General features: G+C 35.6%; 1 protein-coding gene across 1 annotated transcript; it reads left to right on the plus strand.

Moving 5' to 3' along the window:
- The first annotated feature begins 11,542 nt into the window (after positions 1-11,542).
- Positions 11,543-14,048, plus strand: LOC145093443 (basic salivary proline-rich-like protein (DUF1421)). The gene is made up of 3 exons (XM_079031572.1): positions 11,543-12,078; positions 12,516-12,794; positions 12,922-14,048. The coding sequence occupies exons 1-3, from the start codon at positions 11,785-11,787 to the stop codon at positions 13,882-13,884; spliced, it is 1,536 nt and encodes a 511-aa protein (XP_078887698.1). The 5' UTR covers positions 11,543-11,784; the 3' UTR covers positions 13,885-14,048.
- The last annotated feature ends 1,210 nt before the right edge of the window (positions 14,049-15,258 follow it).

The following is a 15,258-nucleotide window of genomic DNA, read 5'->3' on the forward strand; positions in this document are numbered from 1 at the left end:
TCGAATGTTAAAAATTGGCTCGAGATTGATTGAGTATTTATTTGTGAGACTGAGCTCGTTGAACAAATCAACACTTTTGAAATTGGATATATTCTTGTTTGATTATGTATAAATAACGACGTTTTGTCCGTCATAACATGCTTAAATCGTGGAAAATGACTCACGAATTAGCAAATTAGCTTTTTCTGACATATTGTGATTTCAAAGCAAATTCGCAAAAATTATTAAGTTCTTGAAAGCTTTTATGTCGGCCTTTATCTTTATGGTCAAGCGACCTTCTTGCGATTTTTACACAGTTGATATTATAAACTGAACCATACGTTTAACAAAATCTCACAACTTTCTGAATATGTTAGGCTCTAATTCTTTCAATCGATGTATCTCCACTAAACCATCTTAATTTAGTTGGCAACTTGGCATGAGTCCTGCCTTCACAATCTGTTTATGAGTTTTAACATCAATCAGTTTTTAAATGGTCTTTGGCCTAACGATATGGAATTACTCTCTCATTTGAGAGGTCATGGGTTTAGGTCTCGCTTGAGACATATGTGATGATAGTTAGGAGTATACATTAGTTTGTCATTTAAAAAAAATATGAGAATGGATAAATTATGTTGAATCAGCCGACTTCAACTTTTATGATTCTAATCTATCTATATATACAGTATATTTGCACCACGCGTATTTAAAAACTCCTTGACTTTTCAAGTTATTTCTAATAATTATTATAAATTGGTTAATAATGTTGAATTAATCCAAAAACTAAATTTTTTTCATAAATTAACTAAACTACAATATTAAAATATCATATTTTACTTCTATTTATAAAATCATAACTTTAACTTTTTAACATATTATAGTTATCGTATTAGTTTAGATATGTTGTCGTATTGAGCAATTATTATTTTAAAGTCACAACTTTTGTATATTTATGATTTTATATTAATTTCAATATAATATTAAACGGTTAACTTAAATCAAATTTCAACTAAACTTGAAAAAAAAATCAATTGACTATTTTATAAATAGTTAAAAGTTATAAATTATAGTGTTAAACCTAAATTGTAATCCTTAACTAACAAAAGAAAACCATGAAACTATTTTTTATAATCATTAAAAATTTTCTACATAAATATCTTAAAAATAACTTACAATAAGAATAATTAAAAGTAACATTATATAAAAATTTTAATATTATCTTTAAAAACAAAAACAATGTTTGTTGTTTTAAATAATTACAAAAAAAAAAAAGAAACTAAAAATATTCATCAAATAAATTTAAAAAAATAAATAAATTTCTGAAAGCAAACTAAAATAATTAAGAGTTTCCAAATACGTTATTTTAATTTTTTTAAATAACTTACAACAATAATAGTTAAAAGTAACATTATATATAAAAGTTATATTGTTACCTTTAAAAACAAAAACAATGTTTGATGTTTTAAATAATTACAATAATAAAAATTAAAAATGTAAGAAAATAAACGTTTTAAAATTAATTAATCATAACAATAATTACAAATATCATTGAGTCATATATTATATTTAATTTGATTCAAGAGTAGCTGCAAATACAAACTATTGAGACAATGAAGATTACATAATTTCAAAATATAACTACATTATTATATAATTAAAAACAAACAATGTTTATACCAACTTATTATAAGATTTATTATATAAGAGCTAACAACAACATCATTGATATATTTAAAAATATATATTTGTAAAGATTTCAAATATATTGATGTATTTTGCGCAACGTACGGGTAGTCGTCTAGTGATACATAAAATGCAGTACGATGATTTTGTTGATGTCTTTTTCAGTAGTAGATGTTTAAAATTTATATTTTAAGTTGAAAGTCACCATATATTCAATATGTCGAGAAGCATATATGATCTTACTTGTTACTAGTGATGGGTGTATGAATGATTGTGGTCAAATCATTTTTATTAATTTAGGAAAGTGATTTATCTATATTACTAAATTAAACCAAATAGAATAATCACAAAAATCTCACTATAAGGGTAGTCTAGTCGATTAATCTAGATTTTAAAAAAGAAAATTGTGGATTTTAAGGGACAATAGATTCAATTAATTTTAAAAATCTGATTCTAGGGATGATAATTATCCTAATTCAAAATAGAACCCCAAGTAGAGTTTGTTTTGAGTAGATAAACATGATAATATGTTGGAAACTTTAAAATTACTTTCTAAAATGAAAAAGATAGAAAGATTTGAGAATTTTCTTGATGTATTTAAAAAATAAAAATTGTTTCTTGCATATAATCCTTTAACTTATGAGTTATGACCTTAACATCTCCTTTCATGTAGGCTGCTAAGAGAGCAACACCTTGCAGTATTACAGGTGCGACATGTTGAACGATAAGCATGCATTTATGAAACAACTTTTATGTTTTCCTTTCAGTTCCTGCAAGAATTTGGTTTTTACATGAAGCATGCAACAATGTTTCTGTTAGAACCACAAAAAATGAAGCATTGATTTTGTAGATTACTAAGAAAATGAAACATTGTCTCACTAGAAAGCATTTAACTTGATTCTTGGTCACAATGTTGCAAATATGCAACAATGTTTCACTTCTTTTTAATCAATCCACCCAACTAAAACGAATTATGCAATCGCCTTTCGCCTTACAAGCTAATATTGAATAATTTTGTTCTAACATTTTACGTTGAAAAAGCTACGTATTGTTTTAATTTTAGTTTTTTACAAATGAAGTTGTGAGTTTGAGCTAAATTAACTAAATTTATATCACAAAATTGCTTTGTTATATAGTTAAATTGATCAGTAGATGGACCTAGACATCCTAGAGTTATCATTTAGCAAGAATCAGACTCTACTTCAAGAGAAAGTAAGTATTTACGAAACCTATTCAAGAAAAACTTTTTATCCTCATTGTTTTTGTTCATGTTTTCTATAAAAATAATCATTGATCAGAGTTGCCATGGACAACAAATAAACACAATCATCCTTGATTGGTTTAGAAAAGCTTGGAAAAGGTGATTGGAAAGGGACTTTGAAGAAGTATATTAAAAGAACAACCCCAACTGAAGTATCTAGCCATGCTCATAAGTATTTCATCATAATTAAGACACAAGAGAAAGGAAAACATAATTGGAATTAGAAATTGCTATTCTAGGAGTCATATATGGTTTAGGAGTGAACAATGAATTAATTCCTCTTAGTAACTCTTAGCATGTAACATCCCGATGTTAAGGTACTTCAAATTTCAACCCTTTAATTTTATTATATTGCGTTTTGGTCCCCAAGTCCAAGAAATATGCATTGGAGCCATAGTGGCATTTTCGTAATTTCGGCAGGGAGGAGTACGCCATGCATACTAGTGTGTACGCTGAGCGTACTAGGGCGTGCCCTAGTACGGTGGGCATACATCTATGTACGTTGGGCGTACTTACTAAATGAGGAAACCCTATTTTTTAGGGTTTGGTTGGTATTTAAGCATCCTTATGGCCTCATTTCCCTTCACCTTGACAGCCCCCACCCTCTCTTTCATGATCATAACCCTAGAACCACCTTATGAAGCCATTTCAAGCATTAAAGTGTGTGTTTGTGTGCTTAGAAGAAGAAGGAAGGAACCAATATCATCTTGGAGGGAAGAAGCATCTTGGATATGGAAGTTTTGCACCTTTCTACATCATTTCAAGGTATTAAGTTCATACCTTGATGGCTAGTTTTCTAGATCTTGTTTGTGGGTGTTTTTGTGTCCCTTTTTGGTCCCAAAAGTCTCATCTTGAGCATGCCTTGTTGTAGACGTTTTGATTTGTCCTTTCAGACCCTAAGAGGGGTCCTTAGCCATAAAAATGAAGTCCCATTGGTTAGAATTGCTCCATGCATCTTGTAGAAGGTCTTAATGGATTAAGACCTTGTGTTAAGCTCTTATTAGGCGTGTAAAGTCATAAAGTTGGAAACTTTATGACTATAGAGTGTGTTTTGGTTATGGGTATGAAGTTAGGACGTAAGAGCTTAAGACATTAAGCTCTTAATGAGGTTTTGAAGTTTGTGAGGGTACGCCCCACGTACTCGGAGTACGCCCTGCATACGAGGTCAACCACCCCGATGGTGGTCAACTACAAGGGTTGGAGTATGCCCAACGTACCTCCAGAGTACGCGCTGCATACTCATACTGGGTCAGCTCGGTTGGGTTGACTATACTGGGTTGACTCAATTGACTTAGTGGGTTTGACCAGTTGAATTTGACCAAGTTTGACCTTAAGGGTATTTTGGAAATTCTAATTGGTTTGGTCATTTGGGTAGACTAGGAGGCAGTCGGAGTTGAGATTCAGAGTCAGGACCTTATCAGCTTCTATTCAGTTTGCGAGGTGAGTTTTCCTCACTGTACTTACGGGTCGAAGTCACCAAAGCCGACCCATTGGTTTGATAACATGATATCCGTTGATATGCTGAGTATGTAATAGATATGCATGCTACTTTTGATATGCTAGTCTGGTAGATTGGTAGGACTACCTATGATACTGTATGTATGATTATTTGAATATGTTAGTATTTGTTATATGTCGACATATTGTGTGGGTTGGGTTGAGGTTGTACTGCTCCGTGCAGTAGCTAACAAACCCTGGAGCAATCCAGATATGAGTTGAGGGCCAGGTAGGGCATGCTAGACTCGTACTGAGAGCTTGGTGGTATTCAGTCTGAGGACTGATCTGGTCGGGAAACGAGTCAAACATTAGTTGTGGGCCCCGAGGGCAAGCTAGAATTATGATGTGGGCTTAGGGGTAATCCAGTCTTTTAGTTGTGGACCCATTGAATGCTGTTATTGTATATGTGTTATTTGTTTATGTGTTGGTACTTTGGGGGAACTCGTTAAGCTTTGGGCTTATAGTTTTGGGTTATGTTTCAAGTACTTCAGACGATCGCAGGAAGGAGAAGGCATAACCATATACATCCTCGTGTTTTAAATTATGATTTTGAGAAACTCTGATATTGAACATGTTTTGAAAACTATATTGTAAACAATTTATGATTTTATGTTGGTTTTAAAAGTTTAAAATTTTCATGGTTTTTATGGATGTCACATAGTAACTGTTATTGATATACTTCTTCTTTTTCTTTTTTCCCGAATTCATAGGTTTCAACTGTGAATTTAGTGTGTTGTTCTTCGTCTTCGTCGTGGCCAGTCGTCTTTATGGAAGAATCATGGCTCACCAATTGATTTCAAAATTGGGGTTTTCTTGAAGAGGGAACACATGTTAATTAAATTCATACGAATAGGAAATCAGAAAGAAGTATCCAATCGAAGTAGAATAGTTCTGAAAATAAGGGAGATTTGAAGGAGTAGAGGCGAGCGACGCTAGCTACAACTAATTGAATATCCAAAACTCTTAGTAACTGTTGTTGATGTTCTTCTTTTTTTTCTTTATTCTCGAATTCAGAGGTTTCGACTATGAATTTAGTGTGTTGTTCTTCGTCTTCCTTGTGGTTAATCGTCTTCATGGAAGAATCAGGGGGTGCTGATTGATTTCAACATTAGGGTTTTTCTTGAAGAGGGCACACATGTGACTTAAAGTCATACGAATTGGAAACCGGAAAGAAGTATCCAGTCAAAGTAGTGTAACACCCGTTCTAAGAAGGTACACTTTTAACCCTAGTATTTTAAAGGATTGGCATTTTGGTCCGTACAGTGTGAAATTGTCAGTCTCAGTGGTCAATTGGGGATTTGATATCTTAGTTTAGTGGAATGTTACCGTCCTGAAAATCCAAGGTAAAATTTTCATTTTTAAAATATTAAAACATACAACGAGATGTTCCAAAACCGATCAAAGTGAATATATTATTTTAACATCAGAGTAATATCTGTTGGATTAGTGTCTAAGTCCATAACTATTTTGGTATGTACTTGACCTGATTGTGAGCATGGTCCTTTTGGGTTGCCTTCACACTGGTGACTAGACAGGATGATTGTTGAGGAGAGAGGCTGGTTTATTGTTAAGAATAATAAATTAGGGTATAAATATGATTTGTTAATATATTATATGAATAATATATTAATTTGGAATCATATTATTAATTAGTATTTAATCAGAAATTAATTTAGAATTAATTTTGGGATTAAAGGAATTGATTGAAAGTGCAGGGGCTATTTTGTAATTATTCAATAGTTGAGGCTTTGGGCCATTGGATCACCTTTATTAAGGCTTGAACGAAAATCCTAGAAGGATCTAGGAGTTTCGTCCAAGGGCTTAAGGAAAGGAGTCCATGGACTTGCTTAGGCCCTAAGCTAAGGGATTAGGGTTTACATGCACCTTGCAACCCTAGTTAGCCTTAAGTATAAATAGCACCCTAAGGTACTAAGATTTCGTCCAAGCTTTGGGAAACCCTAAAAGGGACGAATTCTAGGGCAAGATACCCTTCTCTCCTCTCTCCCATATTCATCCTTTCACCTAGTGTGTTTGTGAGCCATTAGAGGTACTACACTTGTGGTACTTACTTTCAAAGCTAAGAAAATTCAAGGAACTAGTTGTTATTGCTATATAACAACAAAAGGTATGTATTCTATTCTTCTATGTGGATTTCGAAAATAGTACTAGCATGCCAGGTTTCTTTTTGTATTCATAAAGTTGTATAACTAATAGTGAAAACATAGATCCAACTCTAGGGTTGCATGCACACATAGGATTGTTTGTACAAAACCCATCAATATCATTAATTTCCAATGTGGAAAACTCTAGGGGATGTTGTTGCATCACTCCTTTAACCGCCTAAACACTTCATCTTCATCCTTTTTCTTCATAAAATACGCCTAGGTCTTCCTTGAGTAATCATTGATAAAAGTCACAAAGTATTGACATCTACCATGAGCCTTCACATGAGAAGGACCCCATAGATATGATTGAACACACTCGAGAATCTCCTTGCTTGAGTGTTGAACTGAACTGAAATTCACCTTGCTTTGTATCTCTTTAACACAAGCTTCACTAGGTTCAACTTTTCTAGTTGCATCTCCACTAAACAACCCCTTCTTGCTCTCATGTCCTTTCTTTCATCATCATATTGATCCAAGGATTGGGATACAGTCACCATTCTCCCAATTGTACAACCATATAGAATATCAATACCATGAGGATTCATCCTTCCCTTTATAACTACAAGAGCACCCTTGGAGACTCTTAATCAGTCACCCTCTCCAGAATACTTCAATCCATCCTTCGCCAAAGTTCCAAGAGAAATCAAATTCTTTCGAAGCTCTGGGACGAACCACAATCCAGTTTCCTGACTATACCATGATGCATCTTGATCTGCACCGTGCCATTACCCTTGATACTGCTCACACAATCATCACCCATACTGACTGTCTCATTCCACTCTTTGAAAGAGTCGAACAAGTCGCGATTGCATGTCATATGATAGGATGCTCCATAGTCCAAGACCCAAGCATCAGCAAAACTAGATGTACAAGATGTGGTTACAAAACCGACACAACACCGGGAATCGTAAAAAGTGAGTTTATGATAGATTACATTTTAAGCCTTAGGGTTCTAAATTAAAGTTGTAGAGTACGTCTCCACCTTCGCGTGGATATAAAGAACGTCAAAAACGGAGCTCATATGCAAAAGTTATGGCCTTTTGAAGATGTAGCTGTCTGAGAGCATGACACATGTTAGAAACCCTAATCTGACTGGTCTCACGACGTGAGCGTCAATTCTCACGACGTGATGAGTCCAAACGGACACTAATCAAGCCTAAAAAACACCTAGGAAGGCTACAGGATGACTCTTGGAAGCTCACGACGTGAGCATATCATTCTCACGACGTGAGACGTCGTCCGAACACATTTCAGAGCTATAAACACATATGGCAAGTCTACGAGATGATACAGCCATGGCTCATGATGTGAGCATTGATTCCTCATGATGTGAGAGATCCAAAATCAGCCTATAAATAGCAATCGATACCCATTCTTTCATTACACCTTCTATTTTCGTTCTCTCTGGTTTTCCGAAGGTCGTTTCTACGTTCCGAGCCCGACGATCATGAACCGCCGACCATTTCTAGTTAGATTCTATAAACTCACGCTACTAATGTGAGTGCATAGTTACTTTCATCTTACACATAGATATGGAGTATTTTATATAAATTACGTGCTATGTGTGCATATTACCTGTTTACCCGATATCTATGTTGGATGAACGTTTTATACATGTTTTAAATGGTTTAAACTGTATATGTATTTTATATCTACAAATATGCTAGGGTAAAATATGGGTAGATGACATCCCGAGGTTTTTAATATAATACATTTCTTCGGAAATACTTTGATAAATTCTTTATCATATTTTTTTGGGAACAAATTCCGCAATATATTTCGTTAAAAAAAATATACTCTGATTTTCAAATAAAGCATAAACAAATCGGTCTTTTCTGGCAGTGAATTTGGGGATGTCACACACAACAACATTGTTGTTGCTTGGTCCAACACCATTATTCCCTTTCTTCAGCAATGGACAATCTCTTATGAGGTGCCCCTTTTCCCTGTCGTTATAACATTTGATGTTGGCTTTAGATACAAAACTTGACTTCCCTTTGTTACCTCCACCTCTATCCGATGTTCTTCTTATGCCTGCACACAAACTGGAACTAGAAACTTCTTCTCCAACTGAAACTTTTCTTTTCAGTTCCTTAGACAACAAAGAATCCTTCACATCATTCACAGTAATCGTTGTCCTACCATGCAACATGGTATCAACGAAATTATCATAAGAATTCGTTAGTGAACATAAGAGGATAAGTGCTTGATCTTCATCTTCAAGCTTTACATTCACACCTTGTAGGTCCAAGATGATCATATTGAAGTTGTCCATATGATCCTTCACTTCGGTACTTCCGACATTTAAGAGTATACAAAAGTTGCTTTTGGTATAGCCTGTTCATCAAAGAATTGTTCTGATACTTTTCACATAATTTCTTCCAAAGCCCATCAGCACTCGTTTGATCCACGGCCTCTCTTAGTACTTCGTCTATCAAAGTCAACAGAATAACACTATGCTCTCTTTCAAGAATATCCACCTTCCTTTCAGCTGCCATGTCCTTTGGAAGTTTTCCTTCTCCTTCTAGTGCCGATACACATCCTTGTTGAACTAGAAGAGCCTTCATCTTTACCTTCCACAAAGTGAAATCATTCGAACCATTGAACTTCTCCAAATCGAACTTGTAAGATGCCATCTTTAATCAATAGAACACCAACCGCAACTCTAATACCACTTGTTAGGGAAAATAGGCGATACTTTTCAAGACTCAGAACAAATTTGATGCCACTTGCCAAGTTCTAATGATCCTTGTTAAGAAGTAATGCAGATAACAAACAAAACTATAAGCACACAAAGACAAAATATTTACGTGGTTCGATCAAGGTAACCTATGTCCACGGGCAGGAGGTGAGTATTATTTATTTCAGAGTTCTCAAGCAGAGGTTACAAGTACAATTCACCAGAGATTCGCCCTAATCACTAAGGGTACAAGATACAAGACACAATACTTCAAATGACTCTACATTCATCCTTTATTTATACTTGAGGGATCAGACCTAAAACCCTAACGGACCAATCCCATTGGCCCATAGGCCCATGAGTGGTGACAACCAATCATATTCCGCCATGCAACATCTTCTAGAACATTCTTCCATGTTATACAACCCATGAGCATTAGCAATACACATGATGGAGCACCTTGAGCCATATTGGAGCATCATGATGTATAAGTGGCGTATCATAAACACTAATGGCCCAACATCCATCATGGTGGCCCAACATGGTATAATCCTCGAGCAATACCAACTTTTAAGCATCCTTGAACGATCTTGAGCACCATAGATGACTTCATAGCATACTTGGCTAATTAAGGACCAAGATGGTTCAACTTGCACCATGATGGCACAGCAAGTGTATGGATGGCGCAACAGGCTTCAAGTGTGGCACAAGAACATCAAGATTGAAGTAACAACACAACCTTAGCTCAACAGGAACATACATGGCACAACAAGGCCATGCATGGTGCAAGATCATACTTCATCTCTCAACAGGAGTACCCCATGACGCAAGAGGGATCCTCATGGCACAAGAAGGAGCATAATGGCACAAGAAGGAATGCTCTTGGTGCAACAACATCCTTCTTGGCCCATCTCTTCAACATATGGCGCAACAAGGTTCCATTGTTGCTCCATATCACTCCCAAGTACTCCAAACCTCTTCTAGGTGCTCCAAACCCCCTTCTGTATGATCTGTTCCTTGGACACTTGATCCGTTCCTTTTTCAGACGATCCATTCATTTCTCAGATGATCAATTCCTTTGTCACATGCTCCATGAACCCCAAGTACTCCTGAGTTCCAACTATTTCAAATACTCCATGAACATGATCCAAATGCTCGAGTCATATTTAACATGTATTATTTTTTGAAATTTTAAGTTCAACATATAACAAAATTCATGAGATTGCATAACACTTATTGATGTTATGTTGGATACTCTGCTTCTACAACAAGTTGCTACCGTTGAAGGTTATACCTAAACATGGAATACTTTGATTTAGCTATTGATTCTTAGGATCTTCTAAAAAAATAACTATATTCCTTTTGTTGATATTTTATAAGTAACAAGTTAGTATCAATAAAAAAAGCGTAAGTACATTGATGTTGTGATTAAAAAATAAAGCATATTACATGTGTGAGTAAAATATGTTTGCCATTTAAAAAAAATCTTTAGTTGGCATTATGTGTATGTTTATTAATTTCAATTTCCGTATAGACAACTTCTGTTTGTTTTTTTTTTCAAGCTTTGTCCTTTTAAATATGCAACTTTCACTTGATCTCAATGATATTGATATACATATAAGCTTTGAAATAGACATGAAAAGCAAGGGGGTGCATGTCAGGTCAATTGTTACATATTTTGTTTAAAAGTTTCAAGAATGCCCTCTACCAGGTGAGGAAATTAAATTTAGAGGTTATATTGGTTGGCTGTGATGAGCTTTTGGACTTTTAGTTATGGTGTTGTAAATGTGAAAAAACACATCATTTTTTTCGTTCTGCTTTTTTACTTAATGTAGACAGTAGAAGACAGTGTTCATATCTGTTAATTAAAACATAAAAATTGAAACATCAAGACAACATTATTTCTACTTTTTAAAACATGATGTCTTACAATTTGATGTTTTTCTAGGCAAACAATCCTACAAATGAACTTGGTTCGACTCGTGAGACGGGAAAACAAAAAAACCTATAAATTTATATATACCCTTATATAGTAGAATGTTATAATTGATTTTTCAAAATATAATATCTTAATAAGAAAAAACATCTATAAGCCCGAGTCACCTACAAGTTTTTATTTTATTTTATTTTATTTATTTATTTTTAATCATTTCAATCCGAAATTATAAATAATGTTTTTTTATTCAAACGGTTTCTATAATGGGCCGGTTTAATTATCTCGAAATTCGGCTCCGCTCCACTCCAGAAGAGTCTAGTCTAACTATACAAGCTGTATAGCCCAATACGGGTTGATCATCTTCCTGAAGCAACTATAGTCTTCTTCTCCTTCATCAAAGGGGAAACACCATTGCATATCTGATATCTCCCATCGCATCTTCCGATCAAATACTTCTTTATGCCAATTGCGGAATCAGGTTCCTTTCTGGAGTTCTCTGTCTAACTGTTTGCTTGAGCTCATAATCAGTTCCTTCCGATATAATCGATTTTAAATGCTCGTGAATCGGTGAAAACACCAGTAAATGAATACATCACCGTTTATGGACAAGCAGATCATGGATCTATCGAGCTCGCAAAATAAAAATAACGCAGACAAAGATTTCATGGATCTGAACAATCAACCTCCTCAAGAAGACGATCAACAAGACGTCGTCGTTGGCGGCGGTGGTGATAAGACGGATGAGATCCTACCTAGCTATGACTTCCAGCCAATCCGTCCGATCGTATCATCTCAGCCTTCCAATTTTGAATCTAGTAGCAGTGGTGGAGCTAGGGTTTGGGCCTCAGCTGAATCTAAGACTAATTTTGGCACCCGAGTAAGTCGGTTATCCCAATTTCGTTTCTTCTTACTGTTTCCGCTTTTATCCTGTTTAAATTTTGTGGTTTCAGAAGTATTGTTTCAATGATTTATCGTTAATAGTTCTAGAAGACTAAAAACCATCTGTTGGAGTAGATATTCTTGCAATTGACTATGCTCTAGCTTAGTTAAAACTTCGATATGTGTAGGATATGATACTTGAACTTCCTTTTGGTTGAGTAATCGATGAAAGTGATAACCGCGAAAATCCTATCGATCGATAAAATTATGTTACAGAAGTTTCGTTTCAATGTTGAATTAACAATCGAACAAGTACACACGCAGAATAGATTTTACAAACTAGTCTATGAATTACATTTCTTCCTGTTTGCTGATTATGGTGGGGATGCCTACGAGATGAAATTCATCATTTTTACTTTTTTTTTGCATGTACAGAACTATGGTTCTCTTGATTCAGTTGAACCCACTAAGGTGATTATGAAGAACGATCATAGTGTCATCGATGCAGCTCTGATATCAGAGATTGATAGAACAATGAAAAAACACGCTGATAATCTGATGCATGCTTTGGAAGGTGTCAGTGCACGAATTTCTCAACTCGAGAGCAGATCTAGGAACCTTGAGAACTCTGTTGATGATTTAAGAACATCTGTTGGTAATAATCATGGAAACACTGATGGGAAATTAAGGCAGATTGAAAACATAATCAGAGAGGTAAACCAATCTCATTATACCCTATACAGTTCTACTCTGTTTGACATACATTGGACTGTATTTCTGTTAACAGTATAACCTGATCTGTTCTGTTATGTCATGTTATGTACTGTACTTTTCTCAACAGGTACACGCAGGTGTACAGGTTGTGAAAGATAAGCAAGAAATACTGGAGACTCAGCTGCAGCTATCACAAGTACAAATTTCAAAACCCGAACAACCACCACCACCACCACCACAACCAGAACCCCAAATTTCCGGCCATATGGGATCATTGCAGCAGCAGGCGGCGGCACTTCCATCTCCGCCACCTCCCATCCACCATCCACCACCCCAATTTCCGGCGAACATGATGTCCATTCCACAGCATGATTCTTACTACCCACCGCCCGGTCAAACCGCCGAACCACCACCACAACCACAGCAGTACCAACTGCCGCCACCGCCTAAGCTCTCACCGCCATCACCACAGCCACAGTATCAGTACTCTCAACCACCGCCAATGTCCCTGCAACACCATAACCCTAACCCTAACCCTAACCCTAACCCTAACCCCCCTCATTCCGAAGAACCACCTTATTTATCTTATCCACCGAGTTTCCGGCAACCTGGCGGCAGCGGCCCACCTCCACCACAGTTTCACAATAATCCATCCGGGCCAGGGTTTTCCGGCCAGTACGGGCCATCACCTGGGTTTAACGAGCCTTACAATTACGGTGGTCCTGGATCTGGCTCTGGTTCTGGTTCTGGTTCTCAGTATGGCAGCGGGTCACCTGTAAAATCCCATGGCGGCGGAAGTGGCGGAGGTGGATTCTCTCAGCTTCCTACAGCCAGGATTTTGCCGCAAGCTGTTCCTACTGCGGCGGCAGTTGGCGGTGGTGGTGGTGGTTCTGGGAGCGGTGGGAATAGGGTTCCGATTGATGATGTGGTTGATAAGGTTACTAATATGGGGTTCCCGAGAGAGCAAGTGAGGGCGACTGTTAGAAAGTTGACTGAAAATGGTCAGGCGGTTGACTTGAATGTGGTGTTGGATAAGTTGATGACTGATGGGGTTGAAAGTCAAGGGCCCAGAGCTTGGTTTGGTCGTTAATACTTGATATGTTTTTTTTTTAATTTTTTTTTTTTATTATTATTATTATTTTGTTTTGTTTTGTTTTGGGGATTATATTTTGTGATTAATGTACATAAATTCGAACCAATTTGGCTGATGGATGTTATATGATTGGATTTATCAAAGTGTACTTTCATTTCTCACCTCATATTTTAATTTACGTTTTCTTTCGCTTAGGTATTGTGATTGTAAAAAGGTTTAGGTATATCATGAAGAGGGTTTCTTAGTGATGAAATCCTTAGAATTTGTTAGATTTATTTTGGTATTCCATGACGAATCCACTATGTATTGGAAGAAGTGTTTGTGATGTTGATCGTTTTGTATGCCACATTTACAAATGTGGTCCATTTTGATTATATGGAATACAAACATGGAATTATATGTGGCAAATGACTTAATAGCATTGTATGTGAGTAAATGTGGGAGTGGCTTAATATATCAAGTGATTAAATATAGCAATGTTTTTCATTAGTAATGTAAATAAGAGTTAATGTACGTAATTGGTGTGAAAATTAACTAGCAATGCCAATGTACTTTATTACGAATGATTCACATGCATCTAAACTCAATCTAAGGCCCTCACATGCTAACTTATTAAAATGGGAAAGTGTCAGTGTTGTCAATTAATTAAGCCCACATCTAGCTTATAATAAGTCCACATCTAACATACAATAAGCCCACATCTAGCTTATAAAGAGAGAAAATGTTCCCTCAACAAAATAAACCCATATCTAGCTCACAATAAGCCACCTATGGCTTATAGCTTATAAAGAGGGAAAGTGTTCCTTTTGTCAACTAAGCCCATATCTAACTTACAATAATCCCACGTCTAGATTATGAAGGTGGAAAGGGTCCGTATTACCAATATTAGGATATCACACAAGTGTCAAAGCTTAAATAAACCCATATCCTAGCATGATATGTACATATATGATGCTAAATCAAAGCTTAAAATAAGTATAGATTTTTCTCATTCAAACCATATGTAACAATCATCCCTTAAAGGCAACATAACACATAAGAGTACACAATTATAACTAATACCAATTTTTTTCCAAATGTAACAATAAAGGACATGTAATCTGGTTATGTACTTACCTCAAGTGTAAAAGTCCTTATGCTTCATTTTCCTCTTAGAGTAGTTGATGAGCTTAGTGGTCACCTAAAGATAAACATAATTGGGTCAAACATCTCATATTGATCCATTACATCACTTATTAAGTTCTTAATCCTAAATGTAAAAATTTATTATTTAAAGCCCATCCTTATGTATTTAGAAGAACACCGATGAAAATGAAACATGCATCGGGCTCCATATGAAAATGTTATTGACTTTTTCAAGTTTTGTTTCGG

The sequence above is a fragment of the Lactuca serriola genome, chromosome 3, assembly GCF_051521515.1.
Source record: "Lactuca serriola cultivar US96UC23 chromosome 3, Lser_US96UC23_V15, whole genome shotgun sequence".
Taxonomy (NCBI): Eukaryota; Viridiplantae; Streptophyta; class Magnoliopsida; order Asterales; family Asteraceae; genus Lactuca; species Lactuca serriola.